This window comes from Elephas maximus, chromosome 13 (assembly GCF_024166365.1).
Source record: "Elephas maximus indicus isolate mEleMax1 chromosome 13, mEleMax1 primary haplotype, whole genome shotgun sequence".
Classification (NCBI taxonomy): domain Eukaryota; kingdom Metazoa; phylum Chordata; class Mammalia; order Proboscidea; family Elephantidae; genus Elephas; species Elephas maximus.
Window position 1 is genome coordinate 72,318,671 of NC_064831.1, and position 18,445 is coordinate 72,337,115.

Here is an 18,445-nt window from a genome sequence, read left to right on the forward strand (position 1 = left end):
CACACTGGCGTATTAATGGCTTTAAGAAGTCCTGTAGAACCAAATCTATATAACTTTGTTTAACCCAGAGTTTTTTGAAATGCACTGTGGATGATCAACTTGTCTCACAAGGATCTGTGAAGTGAAGCCTAAATTTCTTTCGGGGTTGGGGGGGCTTAGATTTCTGTTTTTAGGAACAATAAGTAAAAGAGCTTATACTAAAAAGAATGTAAAATAACCACAGATGGACTCAAAGGACCTCAGGGTTAGAAGCAGCCTAATAATTTAGTCCACTCCCCCTTTATGCCTCCTCACCACTGAAAGAGTTCCATGATCTCAAGACGGTAAGAGAACTACTGTGTGCCAGGCACTGTTCTAGACATTATATTTGTGTTCTCATTTTAATCTTCACAACCTCTAAAGAATTATTATATTCTTTTTTATACATGAGGAAATAATTCTCAGTGAGGTGGTATCTGCCAAGGGTCAAATATGGTACTAAGTGCCAGGGCTCCTTGGCTCCTGAGATTCCAAAGGCCATGCTGCCTCCTACAAAGAGAGAAAAACAGGGTAGGGGTACGGGGACATTTGATATAATAGTAATAAATAAAGACCCAAATAATTTTCTTCTTCAGAAGGAACCCAGAATTCACAAAAGCCCTCTTGTGTTAGGAGTGTAAGAATGTCACCTTACTCCTCAATCATTTTCTGACTGATTTTGGTTACCTAGACTGCTAGGGTCATTCACTTGAGAAAACCTGGTAGGCAGGTTTGAATGGAAACAAATCTCTGTTAAAGAGACAGTATAAACCTCACTCAGCACAACTTTCATTACAAAAACTTCTTTCCATTTGTTGCAAAAGAAGAGATCCTTAGTACTCAGATGTTTCCCCCTCAAGATTTAATAATTAAGGCCCTTGGCTTTCAAGATCTTAGTTCCTTAGTAAATTAGAAGATAATGTAGCTTCTGCAAACAATTCTAAATGAGTCTAAGTGTTCTGATCTAGGAGTCCTCACTGGTAACCGGGCATTTCTCACTGTTTTTTCTTTTCCTTGCTTACCGAGAACATCACCAGTGGCCATGATGTCACATGTGTACATGGCTGCCATCAGGCGCTGAGGTTTCACCTGCAGTGCATAGCGGCACGCTTCTTTCATGGTGGCAATTAGCTGTCCCGAGAAGGGTCCGTAGCAGTCACTGAGTGACGCTTCTCCTTTCTGAGCAGTCCTCTTCTCAAAGGGCTCAGAGCAGCCATCTTGGAGCTCTTGTTTTTCATCTCCCACCTGTCCCTCTTTTACCAGGTCGCTTTGCTCTTGATTCTGTTTATCATTTGCTCCTTGTTCCTCAAATTTACTTAAGTCCCATTTTTCCAGAACAAAACAGACACCCATAAGAGGCTCCTCACACATGGGGCCGGAGAGCGTTGCTAGCTGGAAGCCACTCACAATGCTATTTCCCAAATCTCGGTATTTAGTGGCTTCTTTTGAAGCTTTGCTGGCTGGGCCTGGCCATACTGAGTTCTGAAAATCTTCACTTTTATTGACTAGTATGTTAGGCCCACACTTTCTTGGACCAAATGACCAGATTTGGTCAACAACGTTCCTCCATTTTCTCCCTGTTAGGTGTTGCTCTAGTTTTCCTTTGAATTCCCAAATTTTCTCTTGGATCTTTTGGTGAATCATCTGAGTATTTCTGCCCTCATTTAAAGAGGATGTGAGTTGCTCAATAGAGCGAATCAAATCACTATTTTCTTCCAGAATCTGAGTGACTTCTTCTGGAAGGGGCATGGCTCGAACACTGAGTGTGGCGAGTTTATTGGGAGTTGTTAGGGTGACTAGCCCATCAGAGTCAACTTGGATTCCTTCAGGGATTTTGCTTTGATCTTCTTTTGTTTGGTGTATGACTGCAACTTTTTGTTGTTTGCCTATTTCTTCATTGACCATGTCAACTTTTGGGGGCTTTGTGATTGTCTCTCTGAATGGAATAATGGGTTCAGACACACTGATTTCAATCTTCGCAAACCTATAGACAAATTCAAGAGAAATAACATAAGGTTATAATCAAAATCGTATCAAAGCTCTTATGTAGAAATATTACACAATTGAAAGTCTGCAAAGGCACAGAAACATGAAAATTATTTTAGTATGAAAGATCTGTAATTTACATTGTATTAAAATTAAAAAATCATTTTCATGTCAGATTGAAAAGACTGCCTCCAAGGGAGACACGCCTTCAGGGAGTTCTCTGCACGTACCAGAATGTCACTGTTTTGTTCATTCTCAAAATAAATGAACCATCTACTTAGATAAGAATGTTCTGGGTAGAAAATAAATGTTTTAATAGGATTTGATATTTGAATTCAGAGAAAACTCAATTGATTATAACTCTAAAAAGAAAACAGACTCACAGAACTTCAGGACAGGACACCTAACTTTCCTGTTGTATTTGGCATTGATAATGAGGCTCAGCGGAGGAGTGGCGTGATCCAGTTTGTCTACAGCAGCACTTTCCAAAAGGACTTTCCGCGATGACAGAAATGTTCTGTGTCTGCACTGAAATGTCATAATGGGCACTTGAAATGTGGCTACTGCAATTGAGGAATTGAATTTTCAGTTTGACTTAATTTTAATTAAATTTAAATTGCCACCTGCAGCCACTGGGCATTTGAAACATGCCTAGCATGACCGAGAAATTAAATTTTTTATTTTACTGAATTTTAATTAATTTGATTTTAAACAGCCAAATGTGGCTAGTAGCTACTGTGCTAGACAGAACAGATCTTGAGCCTCAGTCTGGTATCAAGTTGAGAAAGTCCCTTTCCCCATATGAGGTCAAGTTTAGTTTCATGTGGGTCATCGACTTCCTTCCTAAATGAATTACAAGTTCACAGAAAACTGGCATGGATTGACTATAATAACAATGAAACCATGAAATCTTTCCTCTTATTTTCTGTCTGCCTTGTTCCCAGGTAACACTAAAGTTTTGGTCTGGCCTATGTCTGCAATTGGCGATATGGATGGACATATGTATAATGTATGTTAATGTGTGTACATACATATATAATACATATAGTGACATTTTGGGATCTGGGAACAATGGATTTCCCTGGGAAATAGTAATAAGGGAACTGAACACTGGAAGTATAGGCTTCTGAAATTCCTACATTTGATTCTGGATTTGTTTCTGTTTTCTACATTTGGTAGGTGTGGAGCAGGATCTGATTTATCTGATTTTACACTTTTTGATATATTTGAAAACTCAACAAATGGATGATTTTCTGAAAACGATGTTGTCAAAATTCATTTAAGAAGAAATATAAAACCTGAATAGACCATAACACATGGAAGAAAATAAAAATGTTATAAGAAATTACTTCTGGCTTTGCCTTGAGTTGGTTCACTTTCAAGGGTCAGCTTGTTTCAATGCTGCATGCGTTGTTGCAGGGTATACGGACAGATGTCTATACTTTCTGTGTAATTTAAAATTATCTGGATACTCAAATCTGACAAAGACAGCATCCACAGACAAAACTGTGGTTCAATCTTAACTGTGAATTCAGATATAAAATCTAAGACAAAATAACAATGAAAAAACAATGAATATATATGTGTGTGTTTTGACTGATCACTTACTATGTGCCTGGCACTGTGCTAAGTGTTTTACATGGACAGTCAATCCTCACTAGTTGTAGATTCTGTTTGTGAACTCCTCTACTCATTGAAACTTATGACCCTAAAATAAATACGCACAGCACTTTCCCGCTCCTTTGCAGACACGTGGTGGGAAATTTGAGTCACCCAACACAGACATTCCCAGCTCAGACTGAACAGTGCAACACTCGCCTTCTTGTTTCAGTTTTCATAGTGTAAATAAGTATCCTTTTTGTGGTCTATGTAGTGACACTTTTTTTTTGCATATTTTGTGCTTTTTGTTGGCGATTGCTTCTTTAAAATGGCTCCCAAGAATAGTGTTGAAGTGCTGCTGAGTGTTCCTATGAAGGCGGAGATCGGCCTTAGGGAGAAAATGTATGTGTTTCATAAGTTTCATTCAGGCATGAGTTATAGCATTGCTGGCTGTGAGTTCAATGTTAAAGAATCAACAATATATATTAAATGTTGTTGTCAGCTGCAGTCTAGTCAATTCCAACTCATGGCGACCCTGTGTGTGTAGAGTAGAACTGATCCATAGGGTTTTCAAGGCTGTGACCTTTCAGAAGCAGATTGCCAGGCCTGTCTTCTGAGGTGCCTCTGGGTATGTTCAAACTGCCAACCTTCTGGCTAATAGTTCAGTGCTTAACTACTTGCGCCACCCAGGGAGATCATGTATTAGGTAAGATGTCTTTAATAGAAACACATAAAATAATGTTATGTACTGATCAGTTGATGAAAATGCTGTGACCAGAGGGTCACAGGAACTTAAGCCTGTATTTTACCTAGGGACAATGGCTCAGAATTCACTAATTTAGTGTTTGCAGTGACTTTACAGAACATGACTGCAAATAATGAGAATCAACTTTTTCTTTAGTACTATTACCATTGTCATTTTATAGATGATAAAACTAAGGTAAGAAAGGTTAAGTAACTTCCTCAAAGTTACATGGTTAGTAAGTGGAGAAGCTGGAAGTCAAATCCAGATCTGACTTCAGAATCCATGCTCTTAGCCATTATGCCATGGCAAAAAAAATCAGATTAAACAAGATATTAAAGGAATAATTCACCACAACATTAAACAGTTTTTATCATATGAGAATAAAACTTGATTTGTATTAGGATATCTGTTAAAATATATTACCAATGTCAATTAAAGTCATCTATGTAACCATCTTTAAAAGTGCTATATTGGCATTTAATAAAATTGAATATCCATTCCTGATTTATGGAGGGAAAAGCAGTTACAAAGAAATTGAAAAATATTTTTTTAAATTGTCATTATTTAGGAAGAAGGTTTCATATGTTTAGGACATTCATGAAAATCAACTACGAAGCTATTAAAACTATAAGACAGAGAATGCATTTATGACACTGCCGTCTTAGCCAGTTGTATTATAAGGTTAAGTGGGTTGTGGTCCATTTTTGTCCTTCAAATGTCTGAGGTTCCCAAGAGGTCTTCTATAGTGGTCATTTACAAAATTAACCAAAACCAATCCAGCCTGTTGAAGTCTGTGTATGGTTGCCATACCTACGAAGCACCTCAGGGTCAGAAAAAAAAAGAGGCTCTTTAAATTCTGGCAATGCAGGGCCTATCATTACTTCAAAAAAAGGGCAGTAGGGTCAGACTACACCAGGGCAATTTCCTGTGGCTTCCTGCCATATCCGATTATTCCTACTTGAGATCTGGATGCTAAGAACTCTGACAGATACTGGGGCTAGAGATAACAGGTAGCGTCCTGTCTCTCAGTTCTATATATAATGCATTCCACAAAACGTGTATGAAAGCTGAAAAAGAAACTTATGTAGTAAAAAGACAGGTTCTCTTCTATGAGAGCTAAAAAAAATTCCAGCAGTACAATTGCAAAATTTAAGTCATATAGAACAGTGTATTAAACAAAAATGTACTGATCTATGACTTGTCACAAAATGAACACCCATGTAAACTACCATCTAAGTCAGGAAACAGAACACTGTCAGCCCTCTGAAGTTCCCAACATGCCTCCTCCCAACCCCAAAGAAGGTAACCACTATCCTATTATTGTAATTGCCTTTTTTTTTTAAATAGTTTATTTTTTATTTAAGCATATAACCACTAAACCCTAAAGTTTAGCCTTCTTTTTGAACTTTGTATTAATAAGACTAAAACATGTATTTTGAAATTTTTCCAACTGGGTTCTTTTGTTCAGCATTGTGCTGTGAGATTCACCCATGTCCTGCTTAGCTATCTATGGTTTGTTCACTGTGATTATTCAACAGAATTCCACTGTATCAATATATCATACATTTTATACATTTTGTTGAATTGTTTCCAGTTTTTAGCTATTACAAATTCCACTGCTATGAATATTCTTGAAGCACATTTATCCAGCTTTGTGTTAAGTATATACAGAGTAGAATTGAGAGTAGACCTGCCAAACCACAGACAGTGCCTGCCTTGGTAGATAAACTACCAAACTATATTCCGACGTAGTACCAATTCATATTCCTACAAGTTGTGTGGGTGGACTCCTGTTGCTCTACCTCTTTGCCACTACTTGGTATTGTCACTTTTTAAAATATCAACTTTGGTGAGTATGTAATATATATCACTTCGATGTCAATTTGCATTTCATTATTACTAATTACTCCAATACTTTTTTATGTTTATTGGTGTTTAGAACACTTCTGTGAAGTGCCTTTGTCTCACTTTCTATTGAGTTATTGCTTTTTTAATTTATTTGTAGGAATTCTTCATATATAGTGGATATATTTTTAATTGGCTGATTTTCAGAAGTAGATTGCCAGGCCTTTCTTCCTAGTCCTTCTTAGTCTGCAAGTGCCATTGAAACTTGTTCAGCATCACATCAACACACAAACCTCCACTGACTAATGGGCAGTGCCTGTGCCAATATCAAAATCTTAATTACTGTATCTTTAAAACAGTCTTAATTTCCCGTACAGCGAGAATGCGCATCTTGTTCTACTTCCTCAAAGGTGTCTTGGCTATTATTGGTCCTTTGCATTTCCATATAAATTTTACGATCAACTCGTCAAATTCCACACACACAAACATAATGAGTTTTCAATTGAAATTGCTTTGAATCTATAATCAGTTTGGAGACAACTGAAATCATTATAATATTACATTTTAAAACCATGAACATGGTACATACCTCCTTTTATGTTTTATAGTTTGTTTGCACAGAGGTTCCATAAATATGAGTAAGTTTTTATTCCTAGGTATTTGATATTTTTGTTGTTACTTTAAATGAATTTTCATTTTTTGTTCATTAATATAGACATACAGTAACTTTTTGCATATTGACCTTGAATTCAGTAACCTTGCTGAATTTACTCAGTAATCCTAATAGTTCCTCTAGATTCTTCTGGATTTTTAGTATACAATCATATCACATCTGTGAATAACAAAAGTTTTGTTTGTTCCTTTCTAATTCTTATCTCTTTCATTTTTTATTCTTCCTTACATGCTGTCTAACCCCCCACTACAATGTTAAATAGAAGTTTTAACAGTGGGGCACCATTATCTTATTCCTGAGCTCAAAAAGATGGTTTTCAAAAATTTCTTCAGTAAGTTACATGTTTGCTGTATTTGTTTTGAAGATACCCTTTATCAGAGTAAGGAAACCCCCTTCTATTCCTAGCTTACTAAGAGTTTTGCTCATGCATGGATGCTGAATTTTATCTAATGCTTTTTATTCACCTATGGGGATGACTTCTTTTTTTCTGTTAATCTGTAAATTGTCACTGATTGATTTTTAAAAGCATTACAACTTTTAATTTCTTTATAGGACTATATGGCTTTCTATTTCTTCTTGGGTCAGAATTTTCTAAGAATTTGTCCATTTCCTTTAAAATTTTAAATACACTGGCATAAAATTTTTCATAACACTCTCTTATGTTTCATGGCCCAGGACACGCTATTCAGCATCATTTCATTAAGGTGTCCTAAACTTCTGCATGACAGTGAGGTGCTTGAGGATGCAATGTCCTTTTACCAACGCCACTGGATTCGGATCCTTTGGGCTTCCAAAAAACACTTAATATGTCAAATACATACAACACCACCCTGTCCGGTTTCCTAAGTGTCTGTCCACTATCCCTTTCCGCTCTTGGTCTAGCTGACTTCTCTAAAGACTGCCCATATAAAACCAAAATCAAACCAAACCCAGTGCTGTCCAGTCGATTCCGACTCATAGCGACCCTATAGGTGAATAGAAAGATTCATCCCTACTTGGGCTCCAGGTTACTCTCTGAGTTTTGACAGAGAACTCTGAACTTCAGGTTATTTTTCCATTGTACTTGGCCATAATACAAAGGAAATTTTCTGTTTGTTTGTTTGTTTTTTGGGGAGGGATGTAGCAGGAAGGAGTTAAAATTACTTTTAGAAATTGGAATCTTTAGGAAAAATAAACCAAAAAACCAAACCCAGTGCCGTCGAGTCGATTTTGACTCATAGTGACCCTATACGACAGAGTAGAACTGCCCCATAGAGTTTCCAAAGAGTGCCTGGCAGATTTGAACTGCCGACCCTTTGGTTAGCAGCCGTAGCACTTACCCACTATGCCACCAGGGTTTTAGGAAAAACAGTTCATAAACAATTCAGAATTTTCAAAAAATCTTATTAAAGCATATATTCTTTTAAAAATTAATTTTAGATATTATGATATGAATATTTTCTAGAAAGGTTTACAAACAGTGGTTTCCTGAATGAAATGATTTATTAAAAATATTTTAATGCCACGTTTAGAGTAAATTTCTAGGAAACTAATACTTTTTATAATAAGGTATAGTTACCTTTTTTTTTCCTCCTGAGGACAGAAAGTATTCACAATGAAATAAAAATGAAAAAAGGACTCAACAAAAATACAGATCTATAACTCAAAATCAGTATTAGGTTAGGGGGAATATTACTCAAAATATAATTCTAAGTACAAAAAAGCATGATTTTTAAAGAGGAGTTAATATCCTGCGAAATGGATAATTATTTAACATAGATTTTAATTTGGTAGCAAGGAGAGTGAAAAGGGAGAAAATAATTTAGTTCAAAAACACCAACAAAAATAATATCCCCCCAGTTTCTTTAAAACTCTTGAGAATTAAGTTATTTTAAAATGAACCATGTCTTCAGATTTACCTGATTAGCATTATTCTCTAACATTAGAACCTTCAGAAATTCTATGAAAATGGTGACAAACGTCAAAGAGATGGAAGAGCTAACCTTCCAATTTCGTATTAATTATACTTAAAGCTATAAAAAGAATTTAAAGAAGGAATAAACCACAGCACCATTTGAAATTAAAGAACATAAATCAGAACATTCCCCAACTGGCAGGAGTTTCTACAAAATTCCACGTGGGTGGGGCTGCAGTAGCAGCTAATGGTACTCTATTAGCAGTAGTATCAGTAGTTGTACTACTACTAAAATCAGTTGCCGCTGAATCGACTGTGACTCATGGTGACCACATGTGTGTAAGAATAGAACTGTGCTCTATAGATTATCAATCACTGATTTTTTTGCAAGTAGATTGCCAGGCCTTTCTTCCAAGGCACCTCTGGGTGGACTAAAACCCTCAACCTTGCGGTCAGCCGCTGAGTGCGTTAGCTGTACCACCCAGGGACTCCACCACCACTACTACTATTATCAATTTTACCAGGTTGTTGTAAGGATTAAATGGGACAATAAATATTGTTTAGCACCATGAGTGGCCTCTTATATTTAGTACGTAATTATGGTGATTATTCATAATTATTATTTTCACTGAGATTATCATTACCATAGTTGTAGAAATTTTAAAACTAAAAGAGGGCCATTACAGGGCGATTCATCAAAGAAGAAAAACAAATGGCCAATAAGCACATGAAAAAAAAAAATCTATAACACAAGTAAGCACAGGAGGAGCCCTGGTGGTGCAATGGTTAAGCACTTGGCTGTTAACTGAAAGGTCGGTGGTTTGAAACCACCAGTGGCTCCACAGGAGAAAAGACCTGGTGATCTGGTCTCATAAAGATTACAGCCTAGGAAACCCTATGAGGCAGTTCTAGTCTGTCAGAGAGGGTCACTATGAGTTGGAATTGACTTGATGGCACACAACAACAGCAAGTGACCACAGAGGAGAAAGGCTGACAGTTCGAACCCATCCAGAGGCGCCTCGGAAGACAGGCCTGGAGATCTGCTTCTGAAAGGTCACGGCCTTGAAAACCCTATGTAGCAGCTCTACTCTGCACACATGGAGTTACCATGAGTCAGCAAGTAACAACAACAGAGAGCAAGCACAGAAATGTAAATTAACCCAACCCACTGCCGTCCAGTCAATTCAGATTCATAGCGACCCTTTAGGACAGAGTAGAACTGTCCCATAGAGTTTCCAAGGAGCGCCTGCTGGATTTGAACTGGTGATCTTTTGGTTAGCAGGTGTAGCATTTAACCACTGCGCCACCAGTGTTTCCAAATTAACATTGAATACCTTTTATCTGCCCTCCAGATTGACAAAATGGGCTTGGGAAAAGTGGCACATTCAAAGACTTAACTGCCAGCTATAGTGTAAACTGGACTGGTCTTCAGGATAACATGTATCATACGTCTTAAAACCATGCGAACCCTTTAAGCCAGCAATAGTATTTCTAGAAGTTTACCTTCACCAAATTATCAGAGCTGGGTATACAGATATCTAATAGAACAAGCCGGGGATGTATAAGCTCAAATGTAAAGGTGGCTACTTCCGCATGATGACTGAGTGATTATTTTTATTGTTCTGTATTCTTAATTGCTGCAATAAATGTACATTACCTTTGGAATAAAGGGAAAAATGTTATTTACAAAAAGTGATTTGGGACACTCATTTTATGACACATCTTACCTTTACAGAGAAACAAAGATTTTCAGGTTTACATTGTAGAGGAACATCTCAATAAGGAAAGAAGTCCCACTTAATCACTCTAAATTCATAAAATACGATTGTTTTGTTGCCCTGACATGCTGTATGTCTTTGTGTATGTGCTTCAAGTAAGATGCATGTGTATGTAAAAATAGTCAAGTGTAGGAACTGAGTGCCATTTGTCAGTTATCAGAATTAAATCTATGATCCAAAAACAGTTCATGTTTGAGTTGAGGGCATATCATGCTGCTCCCAGAATTAACCAGTCTCATTTATACTGGTTAAAGACCCTCTGAAACATCCCCCCTGGTTCTGGAGCTATCATTTTCCCATCTCTTTCATTATCATCTAACCTTTCTCTTAAGTCATCCAAGCATCTTTGAAGGTGGACTTCCCCTGCTGTGACTAAAACGTGCTCTCCTGTTTCCTGAATTAAAATCTGGACGCAGGGATCAGCCTGGTTTAACAGCTTCATTCCTTTGACAAGATGAGGCATTTCACCTAGTGAGACAACGAAATACTGATTAAATACGGTAAATTCCATCTAAAGACAATGTCTACAGCTACCTAAGGGAAAAGTACAATGAGATAAACTCTTAAAATGATGGTTTATTTTTCGTCCACAAAATGCAGACATGTGAAGAAAACCGTCTTCTCATAATTTTTCATACAGATAACTAACATTATGAGACATTCACACCTTAACCTCAAGACTCCCAAAGCTGATCTGTATCACCTCTTCAGACGTAAACTTTCATGGTTGTGCCCGGAGATTCACCTAAATCGTATTACAAATGTACACACGTGCATACCTAGAAATGCAACAGATATCTTCTTCAAACAGTCTAAGTATAAGCAAAAGAAGCATTTAATATGATATTCGACGAAAAGGAATGGTATCAGAGCCTCGTGTCTGAAATTACCGTTTGTAAAACTACTTGTCAGAATTGTGGGTTTTAGAATAAAGCTGCCCTTTAACACACTAACTAGCCACTTCCCCAGTGAACTACAGGTGCCTTCCGCACTGCATTCTGCATGTGCTTTTGGTACATAATTGCTTTTTCTTTACAGTTCAGAGGAGTTGAGGGCAAGGACAGGGATTCTACTCAACATCTTGGGTTTAGCTGCTCTTTCACCCCGTTCCACATCCTCAGTTGCTACTGTTGACTCAAGACAGGCCAGAGGAAGTCTCCAGTTACTGCTCTATCAGAGGATTTTACGCAGTCTTGTTTCACTCCTATATTGAAGGAAGGACTCAGTCATTCCTCCAGTGCTTGCTTTTCAACCTGCCGAACAATCAAAATCACAGGAGTCTCTGCAGTACAGTGGTCTTCAACATGGGTTACGAAAGTGGATTGGGGTACTGGAAAAAATGTTAAAACTCCCATACTTCCTGATTTTTTAGACAAATAAGGCTTTTCTAATAACTAACACTTCAGAGTCCTAACAATGTGCCAGATAAGCACTTCCCATGTATAAACTCACTAACCTATTAACTATGAGGTGGGTATGAGTGTTGTTCTCATTTCACAGATGAAAAAACAGTACGTATAGAGAAGATAAGGACTGGTGCTGAAGGTCAGAGCCCCTAAGTGGTAGAGCCCGGCTCTGAAGCCAGGTAGCTAGCCCCAGGGTCCACGCTCTCTCTGTAGATGGATGGCAGCACCCTCACACGTCAGGTGGTCATGAGCCACTAGGCGATGCATGGACAGGGTCGGGGATTCCACTATACGCAGGGATGAAAAGAGCCATCCTCATTTGTTAGTTCACTTTCAGCATAGTCTAGTTTTCCTTTGCTAGTTAAGTGGATTTACAGATATTATCTACTGTTAAATAACTTAACCTTCACAGAATATGAAATATGGCTTAAAAGGATCCCTGCAAAGAGACCACAGATTGAAGATGATATTAATAACACAAGCATACGGGAACAGTTAAAACAAAAAAACACGGAAAAGCTTTTTGTCAGTTTTTCATCAGCCAAATGACAATGTAAAAACAATGGCTGTCATCAGTATGGGAACCCGGCAGATACTGGGAAAAAAAAAAAAAAAAAAACCCCACACACACACTTAAATCTATTTCTTCAAGTAAAAGGGACAGCTTAACAATCACCAACAAAGAAACTGTTTTCCAAAAGAAGTTTGGAACATGAAAACATCTTGAAAATACATGAAAATGTTTCCATTGATAGCCATTATGTTGCCAAAAACGACATAAACACCTCATCTATAAAACCTTTTAAAATTTGGAAGCTGGCTTTCCTAAACTCGTTTTAAAACCTTCCAAATGAATAGTCTGTTATAGATTTAAAAACCAATACCTTCTAAAAGCAAAAAAAAAAAAAAAAACCCAGATGCTGTCAAGTTGATTCCAACTTATGGCGACCCCACGTGCTGAAGAACAGAACTGTGCCCCACAGGATTTTCAAAGACAAGACCTTTCAGAAACTTCACCAGGCCTTTCTTCCAAGTGCCTCTGGGTGGGTTTGAACTGCCAACACTTCTGTTAGTAGTTAACTGTACCACCCAGGGACACTTTCCAAGTAGTGCAAAAAAAAATCTGACTGACATCAGGAAAAATAGATATTTATTTGCATTTCATCAAAGCCTTTGTATAACTAGTAAATGGGATTCTAAAATGGACAACATGATTTAGTAAAGACAGTCAAAGATGCACTGCTTCCACCTGGATTATGAGACATGTAAAGCGTCTTTTCTAGTGATGACAGTCATTAAATTCAAGTGTTGGAATAAATGGAAGTTAGAAGCCAACCTTTGAATAGCTATATCACAAAGTGTTAGGCAAGATTTTCAAAATTCATCCTCACCTCCTAATATTCATATTCCTGCGCAGTTTCCTCCCACAGTGAATCTGGGTTGTCTGTGTGTCTAATAAAATCTGCAGAAGTGGCAGTGTGTGCTTTCCAAGGCTAAATCACAAAGGCACTGTAGCTTCTGCCTTGGTGTCTTGGGCTGCCTGCTGAGGCCAGCGACCTCAGCAATGCTATGCAGCAGGACACTCAAGCAGCCATGTGGGAAGACCCACAGAGAGGCACGGAGGTCCCCAGCCAGCACCAACTTGTGAATAAACCATGTGAATGAACCACCCTGAGAATCCTGTAAGCCTTCAGATGACTACAGCCCCTGCTGACATATGACTGCAACTGCATGAAACCCCAAGCTGAACTCTTCCCAAATTCCTGACCAAAGGAACTGTGAAAGAAAATAACTATTGTTTGCAGCCCTGAGTTTTCCAGTCATTTGTTATGCAGCAGTAGATAACTAAATATAGTTATAAACCATGATCATAAATAAATGAATATATATTTGTGTATATACATGTGTGTTTCTCTACCAAATGCAAGTAAAATTTTTAAAATCATTATTTCATTTTGTCTCAATTTTTTAAATAATTTCTACTTTTGTTTAAGTTTCATCATGCACATGAAACATTAGCACAAAAGTTCACATATATGTATATAAACATAGAGTTGTTATTGTGTGCTGTAGAATGGATTCTGACTCACAGTGAATTTATATGACAGCGCAGAACTGCCCCACGGGGTTTCCAATGCTGTAGTCTTCACAGAAGCAGACTGCCACATCTTTCTCCCCCAGAGTGGCTGGTGGGTTCCAACTGCTGACCTTTCAGTTAGCAGCTGAATGCTTAACCACTACACCACCAGGGCTCCTTAAACATAGATATATTGGGTGAAAAAAAAAAAAAAAAACTGATACAGATAAAGGATGAAAGAAGTCAGGAAACCAGTGAGATGACACTGTCTCTGCCATTAAAGAGACTACAGTCTCCCTGGAGAGCAAAGCTACCTAACATGCCATGCTCCAGGGACGGAGACTAGGTTTCCTTTGAAGAGGTGGTCTGTGCAGCCTTGTGGCTGAAAGATTACTTCTATGATACAGAAGCACATTAAACAGAAATATATTACTTCTTGTACATAAAACACAGAATTTACTGCTGACACAAATCATGATGGATCAAGCGCTAAGTGCATGCATTTAAACGTATAACCTACATCACACTGCTTTTAAGAACAAGGTCATCTTACTTGGGTGTTTCGGTTCCACGGCAACCCTCACAATCGGGGTGGCTTCAAAGTTGAGTGGTATAAATGGCGGGCAGGATGGCAAACTACACAGCGTTGCAGATTTCAGCACAAAGTCTTGCAGGCCTCCTATTCCTGCAGAGGGAAAGATCCATGGGGTCAATGAAGAATGAATACATCCTGAATTTACCTTAGAAAAATAAAAGCATCAATCTGTCACAGGGCCAAACACTTCCAAAATATTGCAAGAAATGAGGCAGGCCTGCGTTGTGTTTTTTTACCAACTGGATGCTGTTTAATTGCTGTTAAAAATACAGAAATTCTGCTCGTTTTGTTTTCCAAATCCACAAATCCTGATATATCAGCTTGGGCTAACACATACCTATTCTGACCACAGAACTGATTGTTTCCAGGCACATTTGTCTGAAAACACTGATTATTTCTAATTATAACTCTTAGGTTTTTAAAAATATATTAATTTGATGAAAATGAGTCTCTACTGAAATAATCTCTTTTGCCAAATCTACTTGCATATTTTAAAAAACCAACAACCAACCCGTTGCCATCAAGTCAATTCTGACTCATAGCGACCCTATAGGACAGAGCAGAACTGCCCTGTAGGGCTTCCAAGGAGCAGCTGGTGGATTTGAACTGCTGACCTTTTGGTTAGCAGCCGTAAGTCTTAACCACTGCACCACCATGGCTCCTACGTGCATATAGGTAAAGGGAATTTAGAGGCCTAACATTTGATGTTACTACAGAGTACCTGACCATAATGGACTCTCATCTGTACCAAATTTAAAAGAGAATCTCATTTCCCACCCCTCCCCCACCTTCAGGCACCAGGCAGGTTGTTAAGCCTGAGATTCTGAAGGGTGCATATTTGGGTTTGAGAAGATGGGTATAGACAGAATACCCTAGCCAAGAGGGATGAAGGAGCACATTGAACCCTACATCCGGAGTATGGATACACAACATTCTACAGCAAGTTAAGACACATGGGCAAAGACATTTATGCTTCTGGATCAAGGTAAAGGAAGGAGGAGGCCTGAGGGGAGAGCCTACCCACTTTATGGGAAGGTAACAAAGGAGAAGGGGCAGGAATACATGAACAACATTATGCTTCTGAACCTTGGGCTTAGAAAGCTGGGAAACAACTTTGCTCTCTTTAGTTGACCAACTGATGTAAAGGTACAGGTTGATGGAATGCTACAAAATCCAACACCCAGCCTGGTGAAAGGAAACTGAAGCAGAGGCTTGACTCACAAGCTTGGAAGGTGGTTTACAGGTTTCTTTTAGTTCGACTGCACAGAGTGGAACCCTCTCCCCCAACATGCCCGTTTGAATGCATCCAGAATTCACTCCTCCTCTATAAAGGACAGCTCCAGCTATAAGGAAATATTTCATACATTATGCTAAAAACCTGTCTTCCTCCCATTTCCACACAGCGTCTTAATTCAGTTTTCCAAAAATTCACAGAAAATGTACTTCTTACACTTTTATCAACTGCTCTTTGATTTTTTAATTTTATTTTATTGTGGTAAAAAAATGTATATATACATATGTATGTCTAAGAAGAAACAGCTGAGAACATCCATTAATAATTGGAACGTGGAACATACAAAGCATGAATCTAGGAAAACTGGAAGTTGTCAAAAATGAAATAGGATACATAAACATTGATATTCTAGGCATTAGTGAGCTGAAATGGACTGGTATTGGCCATTTTGAATCAGACGATCATGTGGTCTACTATGCTGGGAATGACAACTTGAAGAGGAATGGTGTTGCATTCATCACCAAAAGGAACATTTCAAGATCGATCCTGAAGTACAACAATGTCAGTGACAGGATAATATCCATATAACTACAAGGAAGACCAGTTAATACAACTATTATTCAAATTTATTCACCAACCACTAAAGCCAAAGATGAAGAAACTGAATATTTTTACCAACTTCTGAAGTCTGAAACTGATCAAACATGCAATCAGGATGCATTGATAATTACTTAAGATTGGAATGGAAAAGTTGGAAACAAAGAAGACAGATCGGTAGTTGGAAAATATGGACTTGGTGACTGAAACGATGCCGGAGATCGCATGATAGAATTCTGTAAGACCAACGGCTTCTTCATTGCAAACACCTTTTTTGCCAATATAAACAAACTGCAACTATACATGTGGACCTTGCCAGATGGAATACACAGGAACAAAATCGACTATATCTGTGGGAAGAGACAATGGAAAAGCTCAATATCACCAATCAGAACAAGGCCAGGGGCCGACTGCAGAACACACCAGCAACTGCTCACACGCAAGTTAAAGTTAAAACTGAAGAAAATTAGAACAAGTCAACAAGAGCCAATGTATGACACTGAGTATATCCCACCTGAGTTTAGAGACCATCTCAACAGATTTGACGTGCTGAACACTGATGATCGAATGCCAGACAAGTTGTGGAATGACATCAAGGACATCATACGTCAAGAAAGCAAGAGGTCATTAATAAGACAGGAAAGAAAAGACCAGAAGGGATGTCAGAAGAGACTCTGAAACTTGCTCTTGAACGTCAAGTAACTAAAGTGAAAGGAAATGATAAAGTCAAAGAGTTGAACAGAAGATTTCAAAGGGTGGCTCTAGAAGACAAAGTAAAGTATTATAATGACATGTGCAAAGACCTGGAGATGCAAAACCAAGAGGGAAGAACATGCTCGGCATTCTCAAGCTGAAAGGACAGAAGAAAAAATTCAAGCCTCAAGTTGCAAAATTGAAGGATTCTATGGAATCGACGTAGTGTGGGTATGCGGAAAATATTAAGCAGTTCAGGAAGCATAAAAAGAAGATGGAAGGAATATAGACAGTCACTATACCCAAAAGAAATGGTTGATGTTCAACCATTTCAGGAGGTACCATATGAGCAGGAACCAATGGTATTGAAGGAAGAAGTCCAAGCTGCACTGAAGATACTGGCAAAAGACAAGGTTCCAGGAATTGAAGGAATACCAATTGAGATGTTTCAACAAACCAATGCAGCACTGGAAGTACTCACTAGTCTATGCCAAGAAATTTGGAAGACAGCTTACCTGGCCAACCAACTGGAAGAGATCTATACTTATGCCTATTCCTAAGACATGTGATCCCACCAAATGCAGAAATTTTCAAACAATATCATTAATATCACATGCAAGTAAAATTTTGCTGAAGATCATTCAAAAGTGACTGGTGCCATCGACAGGGAGCTGCCAGAAAATCAGTCTGGATTCAGAAGATGCAGAACCAGGGATATCATTGCTGACGTCGGATGGATCCTGGCTGAGAGCAGAGACTACCAGAAAGATGCTTACCTGGGTTCCATTGACTATGTAAAGGCATTCAACTGTGTGGATCATAACAAATTATGGATAACATTGCAAAGAACGAGAATTCCAGAACACTTAATTGTACTCATGAGAAATCTGTACATAGACCAAGTTGTTTGAACTGAACAAGGGGATACTGCCCGGTTTAAAGTCAAGAAAGGTGTGTGTCAGGGTTGTATCCTTTCACCATACTTATTCAATCTGTATGCTGAGCCGGATAATCTGGACTACAAGAAGAATGAGGCATCAGGATTGGAGGAAGACTCATTAACAACCTGCATTATGCAGATGACACAACCTTGCTTGCTGAAAGGTGAAGAGCACATGAAGTACTTACTGATAAAGATCAAAGACCACAGCCTTCAGCATGGATTACACCTCAACATAAAGAAAACAAAAGTCCTCACAACTGGACCAATAAGCAACATCACTATAAATGGTGAAAAGACAGGTTGTCAAGGATTTCATTTTACTTGGATCCAAAATGAACACCCATGGAAGCAGCAGTCAAGAA

General features: G+C 38.3%; 1 protein-coding gene across 2 annotated transcripts in view; it reads right to left on the reverse strand.

Annotated features, from left to right (window-relative positions):
- The window catches only part of EFL1 (elongation factor like GTPase 1), a 160,602-nt gene that overhangs the window by 21,120 nt on the left and 121,037 nt on the right, over positions 1-18,445 (reverse strand). For both annotated transcript variants that reach the window (XM_049852501.1, XM_049852502.1), the window contains exons 16-18: positions 14,575-14,706; positions 10,859-11,006; positions 1,041-2,002 (exon numbers count right to left, since the gene is read on the reverse strand). In XM_049852501.1, the coding sequence (XP_049708458.1) occupies positions 1,041-2,002; positions 10,859-11,006; positions 14,575-14,706 (1,242 nt within the window). The remainder of the gene's footprint in view (positions 1-1,040; positions 2,003-10,858; positions 11,007-14,574; positions 14,707-18,445) is intronic.